General features: G+C 43.1%; 1 protein-coding gene across 1 annotated transcript in view; it reads right to left on the reverse strand.

Moving 5' to 3' along the window:
* Window positions 1-2,955: 2,955 nt before the first annotated feature.
* The window catches only part of LOC133833024 (uncharacterized), a 34,928-nt gene continuing 13,223 nt past the window's right edge, over window positions 2,956-24,660 (reverse strand). Inside the window, exons 6-7 of the mRNA XM_062263288.1 lie at window positions 3,088-3,527; window positions 2,956-3,009 (exon numbers count right to left, since the gene is read on the reverse strand). Coding sequence (XP_062119272.1) covers window positions 2,956-3,009; window positions 3,088-3,527 — 494 coding nt within the window. The remainder of the gene's footprint in view (window positions 3,010-3,087; window positions 3,528-24,660) is intronic.

Raw genomic sequence — 24,660 nt, forward strand, 5'->3', positions numbered from 1 at the left:
TCACTCTGAAGCTCCCTCGTGGAAATTGTTCACAGACAGTTCATCCAACGAATCCCACGCAGGAGCAGGAGTGATATTGATAACGCCGGAAGGGCATCGATTTCACTGCGCAATTAGGTTTGACTTCACTACCTCTAACAATGAAGCCGGATATGAAGCCCTACTCACTGGGTTACGGTTAGCCAGAGACATGAATATAAAGGTGCTGGACATTTACAGTGATTCGCAGCTGGTAATGAATCAGGTCATTTGGGAATACCAGGCACGAGGCCCAAAAATGGTCGCCTATTTGAACAAGACAAAGGATCTGTTGGCACAATTCAAAAAATACACCCTCCAGCAAGTACCTCGCGACCAGAATTCCAATGCTGATGCTTTGGCCAAACTTGCAAGTACAAAGGATGCTGACACTTTAAATATAGTGCCAGTTGAGCGACTGTGTACACCAAACATCCGAGCAAAAGAAAACTCTATGGTGATCCAGATGGCAAACATGTGGATGGCACCATACGTAGAGTATCTTACGCACAATGTATTACCAACAGACAGAAACAAAGCCAGGACCCTTCAACGACAGGCTGCTAGGTACATTCTGGTCGATGGAATTCTATACCGAAGAGGATACTTTATGCCACTGCTCAGATGTTTTTCACCAGAAAATGCCAAAGAATTAATGAAAGAGGTACATGAAGGCTTCTGCGGAGACCACGCTGGGGGGAAAAGTTTATCAAAAAAGATCTTGAGGTAGAGGTATTTCTGGCCAACGATGAATGAAGACTCAATGTAGTTCGTGCGGAGGTGTGACAAGTGTCAGAGATTTTCCAAAATCCCACGAGCAGCCTCCAATGAGTTAAAGCAAATGCAGAGTCCATAGCCCTTCGCAGTTTGGGGAATAGATCTAATCGGATCTTTGCCTACAGGGAAAGGTGGTGTAGTGTATGCAGTGGTTGCCATCGATTATTTCACCAAATGGGCCGAGGCTGAGCCACTCGCAACCATAACGACCAAGAAAGTGCTTGACTTCGTAGTCAAGAACATCATTTGTCGATATGGATTTCCAAGAAAAATTGTCTCGGATAACGGCACCCAATTTGACAGTGATCTATTCACGGAATTCTGCGAACGGCATGGTATTATCAAATGCTTTTCTCCAGTCGCTCATCCCCAAGTGAATGGGCAGGTCGAAGCAGTTAACAAAACCTTAAAGGATACCCTAAAGAAAAGACTTGAAGAAGCTAAGGGAGCATGGCCAGAACAGTTGCCTGAAGTTCTTTGGTCGTATAGGACTTCCCACCGAACAGCAATAGGTCATACCCCATTTTCCTTGGCATACGGGTATGAAGCTATGTTGCCTGTCAAGTTGGATCCACCCACGCATCGCAAATTAACATACGACCAAGACTCTACTAGCCAACTATTGATGGAGTCCCTAGACCTGGTCAAGGAAAAACGTGAACAAGCCTAACTCCGAGTAGCTGCGTACCAGCAAAAAGTCGCCCGGTATTTCAATTCTAAAATAAGAGAAAGGAAATTCAACATCGGAGACCTAGTACTTCAAAGAGTTTTCTTACACACCTGTGACCAAGCTACTGGCGTACTCGGACCTAACTGGGAGGGACCTTACCAGATTGAAGAAGTCCTTCATCCAGACACCTACAAACTTGCACGCTTAAATGGAGATCTCATTCCTCGTTATTGGAGTGGAGAACACCTATGCAAGTATTATCAGTGAACAATCCTTCTTAAAGGATTGGCTTGTATTAATTTTTACTTTTTACAAGTTTTGGAAAAGGGTTGGTCATTTTACATGGTTGATCGCTTATAAGTGTAAGATCTTTTTTAATCACTCGTACAGACACATTTTGTCCATTTAATACGAGAATTATAAGGGACTGTGCGCAGCCAGTCATTCTTGCCAATCTTTGTATTTATTAAAAGTATTTTCTCACTACGTGTGTTGTTTTGCTATATTACCACTTTAATGTTTTTATACCGAGCAGTAATGTTCGCACAAGTTTTAGTCAAGGCAAGTGACCAAGGACCTAAAATCTCCTCGATCACTTGGGGGGCATATAAGGCACCTAGTAAGCAAAGCATATCAAAAGGTATGTAAACACATGAGCAAAATAAGTGAAAGCATGCTATGGTACTTAGAGTATTTTTCAAAATTTTATATTTTGTTAAATCATCCAAAGTATTATGCTAAGTTCGGTCATGCGAACAGATGTTATAATAAAATAAAAACATATTATAATATCAAAAATGAATCCTTTTACACCGCGAGCAGTATTGCTCGGATGTAATTGTAAAAGGAAATAGCTGCCCATGCAACAATAAAAAATTTATTGTCTTTACATCACGACCTGTAGGTCGTGCAATTAAAAAGATAAAAAATAAAACAGAAAAAGACTAAGGAACTGGAGGATCTTGGGGAGCATCCTGGTTGACCACTTCTTCAGCATCAACTTCCCCTCCGTCCATCCCAGTGGCCAGTGAGATCTCAGGGGAAGCAGGAATCCTCGCTCTTTCTTCCTCTACCAGTCGAGTAGCACAGCGAGCGAGCTCAGCGTTTCTTGCATTCTCAGGAAGGTAATTGAAGTTGGCACCCTAGTTGTGCTTCCAAAAATCGTAGAAGCACCAGAGTGTGGCATTCTTGTACCTTTCCAAGTTGTTGGCATTTTTTTGTTTGAGCTGCTCCACTTGGCTCTGCAACTTAGCGATATCTTGGTCTTTTTCAAGCAATTCCCCCTCGAGCCTTTTGATCTCACGCCAATGAGTTCGGCTGGCCTCCTGGTACTCCTCTCTCTATTTTACGACATTGTCCAGAGAGGCCTGCTTTTTCACTAGCTCCTTGGCTAGTGAGTCTTTCTGCTTGGTAACCACCTCAAGCTACTCTACGTGCCTCGCCTCGGCAGCCGGAAGCTCTTCAGTAAGCTTCAACTCCCGAGCCCTGGACTACTCGGTGTTCACACCCGAGTGAAGACGAGTGGCCGTAAGAGTTAGCATTGCCTGCAATCAAAAGCAAAGGTTAAATTGGCTTCATAAAAAATAAGAATCATTTACACAAAAGAAAAAAAGATTACTTACACTGGCCATCTCATTGAGGGCTCTGTTGAGGATCTGGTTGATCCCCATTGACTCTGTCCCAGCCATGGCCTCCTTACAGCAGTCATGCTTGAGAATCTTGGCAAGCCTGTCTTTGGCCAACCTCAAGGCGCGACTCGATAACTCACCCCCAGGGGAAGCAGCGCCAGCCTGCTGAGTCTGTTTGGTTGGGGTCGGGGGTGAGGGTGTTGTTGCAGTAGAAGCAGTTGGAGGTGGAATTTGTTGCTCGCGAGGAGAAGGAGGTTGGGTAGAAGGTTGAGCAGAAGGCCCATCCGCCGAGGGCCCCACGGTTCGGTTCTTCTTACCCAAAGGCGTCTGGCTACATTCCCCAGCGTGTCGCCTACTCGACTTCTTTCTGACCAAGGGAACTTCGGCCACTTCAGGAGCGCTGTAAATGTCGAACACATTTTTTGAGTCCATTTCTGCAAGAAAAATAAACATACGAGCAGTAAGGAAGGGTGAATGACTAAGTATATTACATCAGGAATAGAAATAAAGAAAGATTGCAAAGTTAAGTACCCGAGCTATTATTACTGGTCGCTATACTACAGACTCTATTAGTCACACACTCACTCTCTGACATGAAGAATTCTGGACCTAAATTTGGAGCATATTTAAAATTGTCGTCCCCGTCGAATAAGTGACAGGGAATTGGCAAGCTATCTAAAAGCGAAATAACTGTACCATTCTCATCTTAAGACTCGCCCAAGTGTTCGACAGGCTCGGTGGCCTTCTTTTTCCCCTTCCCCAAGGGGGCAGAGGGCCTCTCTACTGAAGGAGTGCCAACTGGTTCCCTGATCGTGACCCCAGTTTGTCTCCTTCGTGGAGGTGACGCTGGTGGTTGCTGCTCGGGTTCCTCCTCGACCGTGGCACTCCTTGTTGTTGACTCTCTCACATCCTGGTGAGGGGCCAAAAGGCCAACCAGCCTAAGGTTAGCCTTTGTGACCAGAGCCTTGACGCTTTTCTCCACATCAGTCATGCTGGCCAAGAGGGCTAACCTTTACTCCATGTCTGGAGTAGGTTTTGGTCGCAACCATGGGTCTGAAAAGGGTAAAATATTCTAAGGAAGTGCAGAGAAAAAATTTAAGAAGAACTAACGACAAGTGGAACAAAGACATTACCTCCTCGGGTGAAGGCCAGGTTGTTTGCAACCATATCAGTCGTAAGGAAATACTCCTGATTGTATTTCCCCACATTTGATATATGGGTTGTGTCACTCAGGAAGGTTCGCCATGTTTCCTGGTCACAGAAATGGAAGAACCCCGTACCTTCCTGCTTGGGGTTAGACTTGAGGTCAAATAGGTAATTGACCTCATGAGGTGTAGGTACGGGCCATTGTTGGTGACTATAAAGGATATAGAGTGCAGCGAGTATTCTATATCGATTATGAGTTATTTGGAAAGGGGCAACTCCAAAATAGTTGGCCACCCCTTGGAAGAAGGAATGAAGAGGCAAGGTAGCCCCTGCCTCAATATGGAACCTCGACCAGGCGCTGAAGGCGCCTCTGGGCAAGTTCGCCCATTGATCTTGGTTGGGTCAAACTAATGTTACCCCCGTGAGTCCATACTTCTTGATATAGTTGGCGATCATCCTGATCGTCACTCGACTCTCAGGTACTACATACCATTCAACATCCGGTTGAACAACATGTCAAGGCCAGGCTCGGGTTTGAATAACAGGCTCGGGAACGTTTCTCTCTTGACCACTGGTCGAGGGAGTCCCAGCCTGCGAATCAGGCTGGGTCGAAGGATGTGGGTTTTCTTCTTTTGTGCAGTGGACTTAACTCTACCCATATTTACAGGAGTTTATTGAGGTCTTTGAGGTGAGGCTCAAGAGAAGGGGATCTCCTGGATTCGCTGCGATGGTTGCTCTTCGTCCTCGAGCAGTTGTGTGAGTAGATCGTCATCGATAGGCCTCTCACCTCCCCACAGATCTTACATTAAAAGCTGCAAACAGAAAAAGGGGGAGGTGAGAACGAAAGGCCTAGAAAGGGGGTTAGAATAACGTTATTCGTGTATAAAAGTTTAACTTTTATATGGCCAGCGGCATTCTAACAAAAACACAAGATTTTATACGAGCAGTTTAAAAAATAGATCAAAAAGTGAAAGTAAAAATTATTTCTGGAAAAAGCTTTTTCAACTCCAAAAGGGTCGGGAAAACCCCAGTTTTTCAACTAGCCTAAAAATCAAATTTTTACTTCGATTTTATGCCCTAAACTTACGATCTTAACTATCAAACTGGCTCCTAACTCCTACAGAGCAAAACTACGCTACCCTATCAAGCATCAATCGGTATACACACAATCCTCATTCATTTCTACCCAAGAACACGAAAAATTTAAGAACTCCAAACATGCATATAATAGTATACATGGCATGTCAGAGAGCATGAAAGCTGAAGAAATTTACCTAGATGAAGATTGGAGGTTCTGAAATAAAGAAACTTTGGGCGTGCGAACAGAGGATCTTTAGAACAAGCGACGGATGATCTTCAAAGTTTCTGAGCTCTGGGTTGAAGTTCTTGAGGGTTCTTGGCAAGTAAAAAGTGAAAAGGTAAATTTGGGGATTATTTATAATGGCTGAAATGTGATCAAAAGGGGTAATCATGAGTTACCTTTTTCAAGGCATGGGGAAGTGTAATAGCTGTCAGAAGAGTTACTTGGAAGCCGAAAATGCACGATTGGGCGTGACTAGGTCACCTTTTTCGAGGAAGCACGAGTGACTCTGACAAATTTTGTGGGGTATTCGAAAGGTCAATTCCCTAAGTTTACTTATTGTTGGTCGTAATAAATAAACTTGGGGGGGCAAATGTTTATCCAAAAAATAGTTGTGGATGACGTTGCAAGAATTTTCAACACGTGGCAGAGATGCTGCTTGCCTATCGACCAGAGACACTTCCATACGCGGGGTTCAAGTTTTATATACGACCAGCCTGGTCGTATACTTCGTTTATTTATGTATAAATTTGTATAGTTGTAATGATAACCGAGAATATCTATTCATTATAACCTGAATATCATTAAGGAAAGATATGATTGATTGACTCATGTAACCCTCCTTGAGCCTATAAATATACAAGAAATAGCTCAAGGGGGTATCTTTTTTCCAGATCCTCTTTTCTGATCTGAAAAAAAGATAATTGTATTGCTATTATCCATCGTCTGTATTTTTCTCCTTCTAAGGTTTGTGAAATTCAAGAACCCTAGTTCTTTGATCACACATTTGAAGCTCAACATTAATAATAGCATCAAGTGGACGTAGGTCATTACCAATCTTTGGGGCCGAACCACTATAAATCATTGGTGTCATTTTTTTTTCCCATTAGATCTTAATTGTCACATTATTTTCATCCAAGTATTTGACTCTGTGTCAGTTGGCCCAAAACGAGAGTCAACAGGGGTACTGTGTGCTTCTTCTAGAATCGTCATCTTAATCATTTGATCATTTGGCACGCATACCCGATCCTTATATCTCAATAACCCTTGACCAGATATTGAGTAATCTGTGGCCTTGCCTTCTCTGACTGCATCCATATGTACCACTAGTGTGTCGTCACGCCCTTGCCCAATCCGTATATCTTCTAGCAGATTTGACTAGATAGACAAGTTAGTGTAGGGTCCAAGAACTTTACTTAGCTAGTTAGATAGTAGTATTATAGTATTTATAGTATTATCTTTATGACTGTGGATTTTTGGTTCAGACTGGGAATTATTTGGACACTCATAGTAATACTTATAGATTTTCTAAGTTTAACCTATAGTTTAAGAATATTAATGTTAACCTAAGGTTTGATTAATATGGCTGATATTAAGGATAATATTTATTATACTATAAGGTTTAGATAAGAACCAATAGGATTTTAAGCACATGTTATGAATGGGTGATTAAGGATTAAGTATTTTGAGGATTAAATTTAATAAGGGTAAAAGTATGAATGCTCTAAGGTCAGTCAGCAGCTTTGAATACGCTTAAGGGCTTAGTCAAGAATGTTTACTCCATTCAAACTTAGCTAAAAATGTGTAATTTCGTGTTTAAATAATCAGCGTGTGCCGATATATCGCAGCTATAGGGGGCGATATATCGCAGCACGTAGATACGGAAAACACAAAACGATGCACGACTACCTCGGGCATACTGGCCCAGGCGATATATCGCCTACAGGGGGCGATATATCACCCCTCTCAGCTTATTTTGAAAGTTTTTGAATTCTTTTTCCATTCAACCACTCAACCTCTTGATAAGTCCAGCACCTTTTTGAACGAGTCTTCAGCCTCTGCTGAATGATTATTCAAATTATTTTCACCTAAAAAGCCATTATTTTTATTCAAGTGAAATTAAGATCCTTTCATTCCTAAACTCTATAAATAGGACCTAGTACCCAGCCATTATTCACCTTTTACTCTAAGTTCAGAGGCTGCAAGTTGCTAGGTGAGTGTGAGAGTGTAAACACTTGGGTGGGGAAATCATAAGCTTGATCATCATAAGCTTATCAAACACTTGGGAAGTAAGGTTCTATAGTATTTCAGTTCGAGGTTTAGATTGGTCTACAAGTCTTCAAGGTATTTCTACACCTTAGTTCTTTGGTATTATTTTATTTTAAGTTCTCATAGTCTTCTACTCAGCCTCTAACCTTAATCTTTATTTTGGTTAGGAAATCTGAGAACTTGCACATAAGTTTTTGGTAAGTATGTTTCTCAATGGTTTAGTCCTTCCATTCCTTCCATTCCTTCCATTTCCTTTTCTTCATTAAACTCACCCTTTCATAATGGTTTTAGGGGTGTTCCAAAGTCCCAGCGCTGTCCTCTTATCCCGGTATTTTGGTAAGGAAAATAGGATAGAAATTCATATGTTATATGTTTTATATGTTATCTTATGTTTCTTATGTTATGATAAGTGTTATGATATGTATGTTTGTAGGCTTGGGCATATGACCCATATGACTAACAAGACCCCAAATAGATTATGGGCACATGACCTACTTAGCTAGTAGGACCCCACTAATCTCATGGGCATATGACTTGTTTAGTCTATGGGACCCCAAAGAATAATGGCCATTATAGTATGTATATGAAATAAGTGTAATGTTATGTTTTTATGTTTCTTATGAAATTTATGTATATGAACTATGTGGTAGATTTTCCTTGCTGGGCATTAGGCTCATTCCTTTTTGTTTATATGTGCAGGAAAATAGCTATAGTGGCGGTAAGATTCGTGGATGCTTGGGGAATGTGTATCGGTGGTGAATGGAGTCAAGGAGTCTAGAGTTCGATTTTCGAGGATGTAGTCTTGTTTTATGGTTTTACATGTATTTTTCCGCACTTGCTATGTAACTCCTTTTATTTTAAATTATGTTTTGTTTTTAAGACAATGGGATCCCATATCCTACTTGATATTTTATGAAAGTAACTCTTATTTCTACAAGTTTCTAATAAAGTTATGGTATTTTCGCAAATGTAAGTTTTATTAAGGATTTGTATGTATAGTTTCGTTAATGGTCCAAAAGTCTAGAGTAGGTGGGTCATTACAGTTAGCCAGCTTGCCGACAACTACTTCTATTCTGGCATTGATCAGCTCCTACTGCAGTGGCTTTTCTATTCCGACTAGAGCTGCTAAATTTCCATAATTCTTCCTACTTAGCGCATCGGCAACTACGTTTGCCTTTCCTGGGTGGTATAGGATTTCGCAGTCGTAATCCTTCACTAACTCTAACCACCTACACTGCCTCATGTTGAGCTCCTTCTGAGTGAAGAAGTACTTTAAACTTTTGTGGTCCGTATAAATCTCGCATCGTTCTCCGTAAAGATAATGGCGCCATATTTTCAACACAAAGACCACTGCTTCCAACTCCATATCGTGAGTTGGGTAGATTTGTTTGTACTCCTTCAACTGCCTTGAGGTGTGGGCTATCATCTTGTCATTCTGTATCAGCATGCAACCAAATCCTTGCTTTGACACATCACAGTAGACTACAAACCTATCGTTGGGTGTCGGTACACAGAGTACTAAGCACAGCTTGTCTTTAAGCAACTGGAAGCTATCTTCACATCTATCATTCCAGTTGAATCTTTGTTGCTTTCGGGTCAGGTTGGTGAGCGGAGTGGCTATCTTAGAAAGGCCCTCTATGAACCTCCTATAATAACCTGCTAATCCCAGAAAGTTTCTTACTTTGGATGTGTTCTTTGGTATTGGCCAATCCTTCACGGCCTCTACCTTTGATGCGTCTACTGCAACTCCGTCCTTGGATGTAATGTGCCCGAGGAACGCCACTTGCGAAAGCCAAAACTCGCATTTCTTGAACTTGGCGTAGAGTTTATGCTCCTTTAGTCGTGAGAGGATTAACCTCAAATGTTCCTTGTGCTCGACTTTGTCCTTGGAGTATACTAAGATTTCGTCAATGAACACTACGACAAATTTATCTAAGTAGTCCTTGAAGACCCTATTCATTAAGTCCATAAACGCAGCTGGAACATTGGTAAGACTGAAAGACATAACTAAGAACTCGTAATGCCCATAACGAGTCCTAAAAGCTGTCTTAGGAATATCCTCTCCCCGCACCTTGAGCTGATGGTACCTGGATCGTAAATCAATCTTTGAAAATATGGTCGCACCTCGGAGTTTATCAAACAAGTCATCAATCTGGGGTAGCGGGAACTTATTCTTAATCGTTACCTTATTCAGCTCGCGGTAATCTATGCAGATCCGCATGCTTCCATCCTTTTTCTTCACAAATAGAACCGGTGCTCCCCATGGCGAATGACTTGGTCTAATGAAACCCAAATCTAGGAGTTCTTGTAGCTGCATCTTTAACTCCTTGAATTATGTAGGTGCCATCCGGTATGGTGCCTTGGAGATAGGCTCGGTGCTCGGTACTAATTCTATCGTGAAGTCAATTTCCCAAGTCGGTGGCAATCCTGGTAAGTCATTGGGATATACTTCTGGGAATTCTCGTACAATGCAGACGTCTCCAACCTTAAGCAGTGTTTCCTTTACTACGTCTGTGATGCTAGCTAAGAACACTTGACATTGTTTTTCTATCATCCTTTGAGCTTTGAGAGATGATACCAGCGGGGTGCGTAGTCCTGAAGCTTGTCCCATGAAGCATAGTCTCTGGCCGTCAGGAGTCTCGAACGTCACTTTCTTGCATTTGCAGTCAATGGTTGCGCCATGCCTAGTTAGCCAGTCCATGCCTAGTATCACGTTGAAGTCCTTGATCTCTAGTTCGATCAGGTCTCCTTCCAATTCTACATCCTCAATCTCGATCGGTACACCTCGTACTATTCGTGATGATAGAACTACTTTGCCCGAAGGCAACTCAGTTACAAACCTAGTTCTAAATCTTTCACAAGGTTTGTCTAGTGTTTCTATCATTCCTAACGAGATATACGAATGAGTGGCTCCCAAATTAAATAATACATAACATATTTTATTGAGGATAGAAACCTGACCTATGACCACCTTATTGCTAGCATCAACCTCTCCTTGGAATAAGGCAAAAACCCAGGCCGGAACCATCTTATCTTCCTTTTTCCCTTCTGTCTTGAGCTGAGGACACTCTTTCTTTCGATGACCTTCCTGGCCACAATTGTAACATCCCTTGGTGTTTGCCCGACATTCACCAGGATGTTTCTTCTGGCACTTAGTACACTGCGGGTACTCTACATAACCCGACCTACTGCTTCCATTGTTTGTCCGTGCCCTTTTATCATTGTCGGACTGCTTATTGTCAGGATGCCTTCTTTTCTGTCCATTGTTATTGTTGTTGTTGTTGGACTGATTGCTATTGTTGTGGTGATTGTTGTTCCGACTAGTCAGAGGTTGATTCTGTTGTCTAGGCTCAGGCTTACTGGCTTCTTCTTTACTAACATTAGCCTTCAGCCTTTCTACTTCTATTTTCGTCTCTAGAACATCGGCATAAGTAGTGTTTCCTGGGTTTGCTAACTTAACCCCTAGCTCGATCTTCAGTCGAAGTCCTCTAACGAACTTAGACACCCTCCAATAGTCAGTTGGAACCATTTTCGATGCGAACTTAGCTAAACGATCAAACTGCCGAGCATACTCTGCCACTGATAAATTCCCTTGCTTCAAGCCAGAAAAATCCTCAACTCTTGAAGTGAGTATAGCCGAATTATAGTACTTCTTGTGGAATAGCTCTACAAATTGGGTCTAAGTCATAGTGGCAACATCATGCGTCTGCTGGACTAAGTCCCGCCATATCCTGGCATCCTTCTTGAGCAGAGACGACATGCAGGATATGCAGTCCGCATTGCCTAGATTCATGTGTGTCAAGATTGGCTCCACATTTCTTAGCCACTCTTTTGCCTCGAAGGGGTCTATAGTCCCTTCAAAGTTTGGAGCGTGTTGCTTACGAAACCACTCATAAACTGGCTCCATGTACTGAACCGGATATGGCATATAATTCGCCATTGGCCATCCCCCATATAGACCAACTTGTTGGGGTGATGAGGCCATTTGATGTGGTTGTGGTTGCGATGGAGGATGAGGCTGAGCCTGTTGTCGCTGTTGCTGCAATAGTTCCTCGACTTGTTGTCGTAGTCTGGCAATCTCCGCAGTGTTGTCAATTGGTGGTGTCGGTGGTGCATTGCGGCTGGCAGCAGCACGCACTCCCCTTCTACGAACTGGAGGGCTTCATTGCTCACCGGAGCAGCGTTGGAGGCATTTCCACTGGTGCGAGCAGATCTTTGGAGCGACATCATAGCAGAGTTCTAACAGTTGAGAAAAACATGTTAGAACTTTACCCTAATAAGCTCTAAGGAAAAAACTTAATCTAAACGAACATAACTCGGACCTATTAATTATGACTTCTTATGAAAATTATATAAACCTTCTTTATTATTAGAGTGGGTTTCTATACTTAGAAAAATAAGCCATCTTTATTTTCTAAGTTTGTTTCTAATCCTCATATATGACTTAATTCTCAGGCTTGAAACTCATCTTTGTTCCAAAGTTAACCATATTGAGGGAGGGCTGGGATCAGTAAAATCGTTCCCACTACTATGGCCCCCTAACTCTCAATATAGAAACTTGGTTCATTGATTTGTATCCACCCTCACCAAACTTAGTCATTATTTATTTTATTTATTATTTATTACGATTGCAAAAGAAAATCAAACTCATACATGTTAACAAAAATAACATTGATATTAATTTGGAAAAAAAAAGTTTACACTATTTACAATCACAAAAGAAAACAATTAATAAATTAAAATAAACAACGAAACTAGTCTATTCAAAAAATCAGGATCTTCTACATCTGATCCTTCATCTAGCATATCATCTTCTATCTCTTCACAGTCATCATTGTCTTGTGCCTCAAAATTCCCTCGAGGAAGATTCTTAAAAATTCTATGTTTTTGTTAATTTGTAAACTGAAATTCCATTTTTAAAGTGAACCTAAGTATGAGAAAATAATATCTCATAGCTACCGGCAGTTCATCTTCATCATCTATTGTTTCCCAAATTTCTTCTAATGTTGCAGTCACAGTAGGATACTCTCTAAAAAGTCTAAGTACTAAAACGTATTGCTCAGTTGATCTCATCATGATCTGCTTAGATTCTTGGAGGTGACCTATCTCCCTATGGAACAAAAGTAGCCTCCGAGTGATTCTTTCTAGCACTCTTATGGTGTTTCGTGGTTCTCTAATTCTTTTTAAAGCCTTAATGGCTCGGATATCCTCATAAGTTAATGCTCCGTTCATTCTTAACTGAAAACATAAAGACTAAAATTGTTAGCTATACTTATAAACATAATAACTATAACTTAAACACTTACTTGGCAGTCAGATTCGAAGCTTTGAGTGTGTGTATCGAGGAGAACTTCATGCGGATGAACCGTTGCTCTGATACCAACTGTAATGACCCAACCTATTCTAGACTTTGGACCATTAATAACTACTATACATAGATACTAATCTTAAGAAAGCATACATATGAAATAATCATAACTTTATTAAAAACTGTAAAACAAAGGTTAACATAAAATTCAGAACATGATATGGGATCCCATTGTTTGAAACATAAAATAAAACATGACTTAAAACTTAAAGAAATTGGTTACAAAATCAAGTGCGGAAAATACATATAAACCATAATAGAAATGACTAAAAACAACTTCGTCCTCGAATCGTTCATGCAGTCCACCGATTCCATTCTCCCTCAATACACATTCCTAAGCTGCCAAGAATCTTCCCGTTGCCATAACTATTTTCCTGCACATATAAAACATAAAGGAATGAGCCTAATGCCCAGCAAGGAAAATCTACTACAAGCATGGAACATAATCATACACATAAACTATGAACATATACCATATACTACAACACATATATCATAATTCTAACCCATGTACATGGTGACTATTGGGGTTTGCTAACTAAGCAACTATAAGCCTCGAACTACAATGAGGTTTGCTAGTTAAGCAACTATAAGCCACAAAACATACATATATCATAACACATAAAAGTATACTATAGCATAATCATAACATATTATATAACATAGAACATATCACATAGGAACTATCCTATTTTCCTTACCAAATACCGGGATGTGAGAACAAGGATGGAATTTTGGAACACTCCTAAAAACCATTAATAGAGAGATGAGTATTCTAAAAGAAGAAGATGAAAAAAAAATGAACTAAACCACCGAGAAGGTACTTACCGACAAGAACCTCGAGTTCAAAGAATTTAGATGCCTAACCATGAATAAAAACAGCGAGTTAGGAAATGAGTAGAGAAAAACTATAAGAACTAATGAAACAATACAGAAAGGAACTAAGAATAGGAATACCTTTGAAATTGTTATACCCGAACTACACCTCGATAAATATAAACACACTATGAACCTTACTTCCCAAGTGTTTAATAAGCTTATAACCCCAACCCAAGTGTTTAACACTCTAAAGTAAACCTAGCAGCTTGAAGGCTCTAAACTCAGCTTTATGAATGAAGAAATGGCTGGGTACTAGGTCCTATTTATAGAGTTCAAGGATGAAAAGATCTTCATTTAGCTCGAATAAAAATAATGACTTTTTAATTGAAAAACATTTGAATAATCGTTCAGCAGAGGCTGAAGACTCGGTCAAAAAGATTCTGGCTTATCAAGAGGTTTATGGAATATGTTGACGCCGTTTTTCGTCAAACAGTGAAAGAAGAGCACGTAAACAATGAATGACAATGGCTAAATGAAATAAAACAAATCAAACACGCTATTTTTATGTGGTTCAGCAGTTAAATCTGCCTAGTCCACGAGTCTCTGTTATTAATCTCAAGATTGTCACTGAAAATTCTTAAGCATGAATTCTTCAGAGTTTTCTCTCAAAGATCAGAATTTTGGTCCATTACAATGGTGCATGGCTTCTCTATTTATAGAGAAGGATGCAGAATACTATCCCACATATTTTGGGTAGTTACTCTTTTGTGAATAAAATAAATGGCTTTAAATGCCTATAATCAGATATAAAAGGAAACGCCCTTGAAGACCAGGAAACGCATAACTGACCTAATAATATCCCACGATTCTTGGGGATTTACATTAATAAATGAGGATTACATCTCATATTTATAATACTTGTAGATATTCAAGGTGGTTATCGCGTATCTCTAAGGCTTTAGCATCCCAGGTCTCACGTCATTGTGCGAGCTAATGACATCTCCCGAGATCACGTGTCTTTCGAGATCGTACGCACATCGAGCTCGAGACCCCCGATCCGAAGTCGTCCCCGAGGATGAGTGTGTTCTCGGAGCTACCCTTTGAGATCGAGATCGTTTCGAGGTCACCATATTCGAGGTCATATATCGTACTTTGCAGGCTCGATATACAATCCTGGAACATACTCTAATCCTTACGAGACCATTCGTTGTGAATCCATCTTTCGAGGTCACATTTACCATAGCTCGAAATCTGGGTAGAACATCTTGCCCCCTCAAAAGTATTTGTTCGAATCCTAAGAGAAGGAAACTTTTGAACTACTTTCTTTGAGAATTGTACCGTCATACACTCTTGAAAATGGACACGCGTCAGCCGGGTATTGCTCACTTTAGGTACTTGAGTACCTTGGAAACACGCCCACGATCGTCCGTCTGACAACTTTTCGGCGCCTTCTTGTCATTGATCCCCATCCGTTCGATCTAGTGAGGATTTCATTCGACGCTCCTGATTAATTCCTTTTTCCCGCCTATATATACAAGACCCCACTCTTCATTTTCTTCACTTTTATCTTCATTCGCCATAAGCAAGAAAAGAAAAACAAGCCCAGAGACCTCTTTGCAAAGTTCCTGTTCCGTGCATGTTTTCTCGACCAAAGAAGCAAAGGAATCCTGGTCTGTTCGATTCAATGAGTTCTTTCCTGCAACTTCTTCTTCAATCGACAATCTCTCTGCAATCACCATTACTGTGTAAGTATGCCGTTTTTTTTTTCCATTTAAAATGTTCTTGCTGTGTGTGCTAGTTTACGTTCTTAGCATGATACGATAGGAGGTTTTGAACCGATAGGCTTTTATGCTTTCTAGATTTTTCATTCTGGATGTTCGTCTCTGGTTTATACCCAGTTTTGACGTTTGAGTGTGGTTCCCATTTTCTGGGTTTTGAAACTCTTAGGCAGCGTTTCTTGTACATTAAGTTTTCGGATAAAAACATGGGCTTTGACAAATGCATGAAACCCAAAAACGCTTTTCCTGGCTAACCACCACTCTTCTTTCCCTTGAATTTCAGGATTTTCAAAAAATTATCCACACTCCTTTTCTTTTTCGTGGAATACACGCCCCTGACACTTCAATAAGGGTCTTAGTATTTAGTCTCGTTTCTAAATCTCCGAGCTCATTCCATCGAGCTCATGACTCTTGCATGCATGGCCCTCACCATTTTTTCTTTCTCGCTAGATGTCACAGAATCTGGAAAGACGGTGGGGGTCATTGCTGGCAGTCCCTTACGAGCCGAAATCTCCGAGCCCGGAATCGCTCTTTGCCCGGAACCAACGTCGGATAAGAGAATACGAGCTTGTACGCGAACAAGAAGACATTCGAGCTCACTACCACCGCCAGATAGACGAAGTCATCGAGGGGAAGAGAAGAGTTCTTCGGGAGGCCATCTATCCGGAGCCCAATTCAGGACCTAGGCCTATTCCCCTCGACCCTGCGCTAAAAGTCACTGTTGCGTATCACCCAGGGGAACTCCAGTTTTCATTAATGGGGGAACCTTCCACCTCTCAACCGAGGAGAGAGACGTTCGAGGCCGAGCTTTACTGGAGCACGGTTACCACAACCAGTCAAATATCTGAAATCCTGGCTTTCCATGGCCTTAGTTTGTTAGGCACCTTGAAGTGTCGACCTCCGACTGGTCAAGAACAGAGCTGCTTCGCCCCTGGCAGCCATGACGCCACAGTGAAATATGCGGCATGGAGCCAAGAACATATGAGGGCAGGAGCATTGCTGCCCTTGAAGTCTTTTTTCAAAGGCTTTATTGATTTTGTTGGGTAGGCTCCGTTCCAAATCAACACCAATTCGTACAGGGTGCTGTCTGCCCTGAGGTCCTTATACCACGAGCTGGGGTGGGAAGGACCTTCACCTCAAGAGATTTTATATCTCTTTTGTTTAAAAAGTAACCCCTCCCGAGCTCGGGGAGGGGATGGCTTTTACTACCTCTCGAGCTACCCCAAGGAGACGAAGATTTTTGGGGACCTTCCCAACCACCCGCCTGATTTCAAGAGAGCCTTCTTTTGGACAAATGGTCTGTCCCCGTCTCGACATTATTCGTTCAGGCGGATTCGTAAGTATTCTCGTTACTTTCACTCCTGAGCTCGAGACTTTAGTTCTTAAATCCATATTTAGTTGAAATGTTCTTCGCTTTTCAGCTAACTTTAAGCGTCCCACCCCTACCGAAGCGATGACGAGGCACAGAGAAGCCTTGCTCCGACTCCCTCATGGCAGGAGATCTCTCTCGTACCTATTACAAGAGGACAAGCTCCGAGCTTGCGGGTTGTTGGGAGAGGGCCAGTCAACCTCTGACCGGTCCAGTAAAAAATATGAACGCTGGGAGGAAGTGCCACTGCCCACAGACGCCCTTCCTCCGAGGAGAGAAAGGAGACCATCACTCCCAGTTCGCCTGAGGAGTCCGCGATCGGGGAATGAGGCCAATGACGAAGCCTCGAGCTCGGATTCAGATGGAGGTAAAACCCTTCCTACTTCGCGAATGTGGTCCCCCACTTTACTAAAACACAGGCCCAATAGGTTAGTCTCGTGCCCACAGGATAGATACCACTTCTACATATGGAGTTGGGTAGATGACTGTGTCCATAGGTTTGACAGTGGGCTCGGGAAATACGATACCATGTACACCACGGACGAGGTGTGGAATGGGATAGTTGTGCAGTACGGGACCAATGATTATAGGGACCTCTCGAGGTTATCACCTACTTATAGGGAAGGCACTCCCCCCCCCCCCCCCCCCCCTCTGAAGACGAGGGAATTTCTTGGTTCCCAAGTTCGAGCTCAGGGGAGAGTCCCAGTTAGGTTTTTTCTTTACCTGGTTTCCATCTCTTTTCAAACTTATTATTATTGTCTAACCCATTGTCACTGTGCAGGTGCCATGAATCCCGACCTCGACGCTGTGGTTTTTAGCGATGGGGGAGCTGGCGCCCAGAGGAGCAAACGTTCGAGGATACCAGGGAGGTCCGACCGACCGTCCAAGGTATCCCGATGTCGCGAGACGACTCCCACGGCCCAGACCACTGCAAACATCTCCAAGGAACCGACTGTCCAGGTTGATGGGCCTGGCTCGACCGCACCCATCTCGCTGCCTACCACCGAAACCCAACTAGCAGTTGTTCGGCCCCCGAAGAAACCTTCTACCTCCAAGGCTCAGCTGCCAATGGCCCGAACCCATACTGAGGAGTACGTACTTGATGGCGCCGCTGGGACAGAAGGGGCTGTACTTTGCTCGGATGTCCTTTCTCGAGTGGGTCAGAGCTTTTCTGGCTTCGGCGCCGACCACTGGGATCTCGTGCGCAAGGCCTCGGACTGCAATACTCTTTATGATAAGAGTATCGAACTCACCACCACGGTAGCCTTCGCAACTCTATTTTAAGTATTTATGCCTCAGTTCGCAATTCTGATTCGTTCTTTGTGTTTCAGGCCCTTGTCGTTTCAGCACAGCTCAACCATAAACTGACCAACGAGGTGCAAACGAGCATGTCCCTGGCCCAGAAATCGAGGGATCTCGAGCTTAAGATGGCTGACGAGCTCAAAGACTCGAAGTCTGAACTTGAAAAAATGAAGACCCGTCTCGAAGAGCTGGAAAAATCGAATGCCGAGCTCGAGAAGGCCAATGCCAAGCTCGAAGAGGAGAAATCTGTCACCTTCGACTTCATGGAGAGCGAGAAGGCCCGCCTCCTGGACGAGTATAAGGAGCAGAAGGAGAAAGCGGTCGACCAAGCCATGTACAAACTTTGGGCTGACAATGCCGACCTCGATACCAGCTTCCTGGGTCCTCTCGAGGCCACATACGTTGAGCGGTGGAATGCCCGTCTTAAGGCAAGTGTCGCTGCTCGAGAGGCGGCTCAGAAGGATAGTCATGCTATTCGTCCTGAGGGGTCCGGTGCTACTGATGCTGAGAAGGCCAAGGAGACTCCTCTTCCTTGAATCTGACCTCGGGGAGATCAGTTACCGGGGCTGCGTCCCCTTATTTCTGTAACTATTTTAACATATGCCCACGGGGCTGATACAATTTCTTTTACCATTCTTTTACATGCTTTACATTTCTTGGCTCGAAATATTTTGCATATTTTTATATTGATGAACCGGTTATGTTTATTTATTCATACAAACATAGTTTGGATTTAGGCTCGAAATTCGATGCATTCATGCATAGTTTATTCGAATTATCCGCTTCCGACCTCGTTACTTATCAAGGTTGGATATTACTTTAACCATGAACTCAAAAGTACTTATATGGTATGTAATGTGAATGATCTGGTTATATCTTTTTTGTTTAGTCACTTTTCCTCATCCTTAGTTTTTGTTCCGAGGTTAAGAGTTTGAAACTATTTCTCTTAAGATATTCCAGCCTCGATCTCGACTTGTCTCGTTATAGGTTTAGGCTCCTACTTATCATCGATCAGTTTTTTGGCTGGTTTGTTCCAGACCTGTTAAGTTTGCACATCTGGTTAACTCCAAACGTTTTAGGTTTTTGGTAGTTCGGTTTTCTCCGAACCATCTAGCCTCACGTATTTGGTTATATCCAAATACTTCATATGTTTTTGATAACTCGGTTATCTAGGCTCGCGTATTTGGTTATCTCCAAATACTCTTATCTTTTTGATAAGTCAGTTATGTCCGAACTATCTAAGCTCGCATACTTGGTTATATCCAAATACTTTATCTATGTATATATATATATTTTTTTTTAATCGGATGGTATATATACCAATGATGCCCCCTTAATATCCTATGAGTGTGACCATAGGTTATTAAATTAAGAGAGGTTGCAAAAATAAAAAGAAATTACATATGGAACAAAATAGACCTTTTATTTGATGAAATTCAAAAACAAACAAACAAACTAGTACAGATAGAAATTCATGGTTACAGGCAACACTTCCTACACTATTGATAGTAAGGTCTAAGGTGTTCGCCATTCCATGCTCGCGGTATTAGGCTCCGATCCAATCTCGCGAGTTTGTACACACCAGGTCGGATGACTAACTCTATCTGGTATGGTCCTTCCCAATTCGGCCCGAGCACTCCGGCTGCTGGATCTCGGGTTGCCAAGAATACGCGTCTTAATACCAAATCTCCCATTCCGAACTTTCGATCTCGAACCCTCTTATTGAAATATCGTGTAGTTCTTTGCTGGTAAGCAGCATTTCTCAGCTGAGCCTCTTCTCTTTTTTCTTCGATCAAGTCTAGGGTTTCTTCGAGCTGAGTATGATTTGAATCTTGATCGTAAATTTGAGTTCGGATCGTCGGGATTTCGACCTCGATGGGCAACATTGCCTCACAGCCGTACGCTAGAGAGAACGGGGTATGTCCTGTTGATGTCCGAGCTGTAGTCCTATATCCCCAAAGGGCTTGAGGCAATTCCTCGGGCCATCGTCCCTTTGCCTCTTCCAACTTTTTCTTTAGAGTGCTCTTGAGAGTTTTGTTAACGGCTTTGACCTGACCATTCGCTTGAGGGTGAGCCACTGATGAAAAACTCTTTATTATGCCGTTCTTTTCGCAAAAGTTGGTGAATAAGTCGCAATCGAACTGGGTTTCGTTATCGGATACAATCTTTCTCGGTACTCCGTATCGGCATACGATGTTCTTTACCACGAAATCAAGGATCTTTTTTGAAGTTATAGTTGCCAATGGTTCAGCCTCCGTCCATTTCGTGAAGTAATCAACGGCGACTACAGCATATTTCACTCCGCCTTTTCCAGTTGGGAGAGAGCCTATGAGGTCGATGCCCTATACTGCGAAAGGCCATGGGGATGACAACATGGTCAGTTCGGATGGTGGAGCTCGTGGTATCGTGGCGAATCTTTGGCATTTGTCGCATTTCTTCACATACTCAAAAGAATCTGTTTTAATGGTTGGCCAGAAATATCCTTGGCGTATGATCTTCTTTGACAGGCTATGCCCCCCGGTGTGGTCTCCGCAGAACCCTTCATGAATTTCTTCAATGATCTTCTTTGCCTCGGGAGGAGTTACACATCTAAGCAGCGGCATGGAATACCCTCTTCTGTATAGCTTTCCGTCCAGAATGGTGTAACGAGGAAGTTGATACATCAACTTTCGAGCTTGATTCCGATCTTTTGGAAGAATTCCATTTTCGAGATAGTCAACTATTGGACTCATCCAGGTCGGCTCTGTTTCAATCATACACACATCTTCCTCGTCTGGCTTAGTAATGCTGGGTGCTGATAGGTGTTCTACGGGTACAACATTCAGCTCTTCATTTTCGGCGAAAGTGGCGAGTCGAGCTAAGGCATCTGCATTTGAGTTTTGTTCTCGGGGAACCTGTTCGATTGCATAAAACTCGAAATACTCCAATGAGGATTTTGCCTTCTCCAGATAAGCTGCCATTCTTGTGCCACGAGCTTGGTACTCTCCCAAGATTTGATTAACCACGAGCTGGGAGTCGCTGTAGCAATGTATAGCTTTGGCCTTGAGCTCTTTTGCTATTCGTAGTCCCGCGAGTAGAGCCTCGTACTCAGCTTCATTATTAGATGCTTTAAAGCCAAATCTTAAAGCAGAGTGAAATTTTCTCCCTGCAGGAGTGATCAGAATAACTCCTGCCCCCGCTCCATTTTCATTTGACGAGCCGTCGACGTAAAGTTTCCACAGCTCGTGGGCCGTGGTTATTACCTCGTCGTCGGCTATACCAGTGCACTCCACTATGAAGTCTGCCAAGGCTTGTGCCTTAATGGTCGTTCTTGGATGGTAAGTGATCTCGAACTGTCCGAGCTCGACAGCCCATTTAAGAAGTCGACCGGACGCCTCTGGTTTAGACAGGACTTGCCTAAGTGGTTGATCTGTCAGTACATGGATGGGATGTGCCTGAAAGTAGGGGCGGAGCTTGCGAGATGAGTGGATTAAGCTGAGGGCGAGTTTCTCCATCAATGGATATCTTGATTCTACCCCCAGTAATCTCTTACTGATGTAATAGACGGGTTTCTGTACCCTCTCTTCCTCTCGAACGAGCACCGCGCTTATCGCGTGTTCGGTGGTTGAGAGGTATAGGTACAATACTTCTCCCGTTTCGGGTTTTGACAAGATGGGTGGTTCAGCGAGGTGTCTTTTGAGCTCTTGAAAGGCTAGCTCGCACTCTTCTGTCAATTCAAATTTCTTACTTCCTTTTAATAAGTTGAAGAATGGAAGGCCACGATCCGTTGACTTCGAGATGAATCTGCTCAGGGCGGCCATCCTGCCAGTCAAGCTTTGGACATCTTTATGCTTCCGAGGTGAAGGCATATCAATCAGGGCCTTTATTTTTTTCGGGATTAGCCTCAATTCCACGATAGTTGACAATGAAACCCAGAAATTTTCCCGAAGATACCCCAAAAGTGCACTTCTGAGGATTTAACTTCATGTTGTACTTTCTGAGCACGCCAAAGCACTCTTCGAGGTCATCAACATGGTTCTTGTTAAGTTGAGACTTTACAAGCATGTCATCAACATAAACTTCCATGTTGTTCCCTATTTGTTCTGAAAACATCATGTTTATGAGCCGCTGATATGTAGCTCCAGCGTTCTTGAGTCCAAACGGCATAACATTATAACAGTATAGCCCTTTATCTGTAATGAAGCTCGTATGTTCTTGGTCGGGGGCATGCATGGGAATCTGGTTATATCCAGAATATGCATCCATGAATGACATCAAGCCATGCCCCACCGTGGCATCCACGAGCTGATCAATTCTCGGCAGCGGAAAACAGTCTTTTGGGCAAGCCTTGTTGATGTCCGAGTAGTCAATACAGGTTCTCCACGTCCCATTAGGCTTTGGGACCAACACTGGATTGGCTACCCAGTCAGGGTAAAAGGCATCCCTAATGAAATGGTTTGCTTTTAATCTGTCAACTTCCTCCTTTAATGCTTTCTTTCTGTCCTTGTCCAGTTGTCTTCGCTTTTGTTGCTTCGGGGGAAAGCTTTTGTCTATGTTTAATGCGTGGCTCACAACATTCAGGCTTATCCCCACCATGTCTGAGTGTGACCATGCGAAGACATCCTGGTTTTTCTTCAGAAAGCAAATTAATTGCTATTTTGCTTCGTCTTGGAGGTGTTTCCCGACCTTCACCTTCTTTGAGGGATCAGCCTCGTCGAGCTGAATTTCTTCGAGCTCTTCCAATGGGTCGAGGTAAAATTTATCCTCAATCCTTGGATCGATTTCCTCGTCAATTTCTAAAACCGTTCCATCTTTATTTTGTATGATAACGAGTGCTTGAGCGCTCGTTTGTTTCTTTCCCCTCAAAGAAATGCTATAGCATTCTCTTCTTGCCAATTGATCTGCTTTTAATGTCCCGACCCCGCTTGGGGTTGGGAACTTAAGGGCCAGGTGCCTCACAGATGACACTGCCCCCAGCCCGACCAGGGCAGGTCTTCCGAGCAATACATTGTAGGCAGACGGTAAATCTACCACCACGAACTCCATTATCTTGGTCACCGAGACTGGATAGTCTCCCAAGGTCACAGGGAGTTCAATGGATCCCATACAGGCAGTCCCTTCTCCTGAAAATCCGTACAAAGTAGTTGCACATGCCTTCAGGTCGCGAAGGGAGAGTCCCATTTTCTCGAGAGTCGCTTTATAAAGAATGTTCACTGAGCTCCCATTGTCTATGAGAACTCGGCGGACTCTCTTGTTGGCAAGCTGAAGAGTAATAACTAATGGATCATGATGAGGGAACTGAACATGGGAAGCGTCCTCCTCAGTGAAGGTTATCGGTTGCGTTTCAACCCTTTGGCTTTTTGGTGCCCTAGGTTCGGGTTCACAAGGAGACCCATCCCCTGTCTTCAGCTTGTTAACGTATCGCTTTTGAGCATTTCTGCCCCCTCCTGCGAGATAAGGCCCTCCCGAGATGGTTATCACGTCCTCTCCATCTATCGGCGGGAGCCTGTCTTCTTCCCGAGATCGGGAGTTATTATTTTGTGCCGTCGAAGGCGCGGCTACTCTCTGGCTCGCAGTAGTCTGTCCAGTACTCTGGTTTTTGACATACTGCCGGAAATAACCTCTCGAGATCAACCCTTTGATCTCATCCTTCAGCTGTCGACATTCATCAGTTGTGTGTCCGGTGTCTCTATGGAACCGGCAATACTTACTGGAATCCCTTTTGGATTTTTGATTCCTCATTGGGTCCGGACGCCTGAAGGGGACCTGGTTTTCATTAGCCAGGTATATGTTCTCCCGAGACTCGTTGAGCTCGGTGTGCACTTTATATACGGAGAAATACCTTTCTCCTTTCTTTTTCTTTCCCCCTTCAGCCTCGGGGTTATTTCCCTCGCTCTTTTTCCTCTTGGAGGGATTCTCCGAGGTTGGCTGTGGAGCTGCTGGGTCAGCCGAGGTTGAGGCGGAGTTAATGTTTATCGTTGTAGTCTCGGTTTGCGAGGTCGCTTTGAGCGTTGACCTCGCCTCCTCTACATTGACAAATCTCTGCGCCCGTCTGTTAAACTCGGTTATTGACCTCACCGGTTTCCCTTGCATGTCATCCCAAAGGGCACTTCCGGGTAAAACACCAGCTCGGATAGCCATCAGGTGCCCACTGTCATCCACATCTCGAGCTCGGGCGACCTCTAGATTAAATCTTGTCAGGTAGCTTTTCAGTGTTTCGCCCGGCTGTTGTCGGACGTTAGTCAAAGTGGATGCCTCTGGTCTGACTCCCATCATAGCTCGGAACTGCTTCTTGAAGTCTCTAGACAACTGATCCCATGAAGTTATCAAGTGTCTCTTGTACTTTTCGAACCAACTCTTGGCAGGTCCAGCCAATGATGTTGGAAACAACATGCATCTGAGCTCATAACCTACGTTACTAGCTCTCATAATAGTGTTGAATGTACTCAGGTGACTG

The sequence above is a fragment of the Humulus lupulus genome, chromosome 4 (assembly GCF_963169125.1).
Source record: "Humulus lupulus chromosome 4, drHumLupu1.1, whole genome shotgun sequence".
In the NCBI taxonomy this organism is placed as follows: Eukaryota; Viridiplantae; Streptophyta; class Magnoliopsida; order Rosales; family Cannabaceae; genus Humulus; species Humulus lupulus.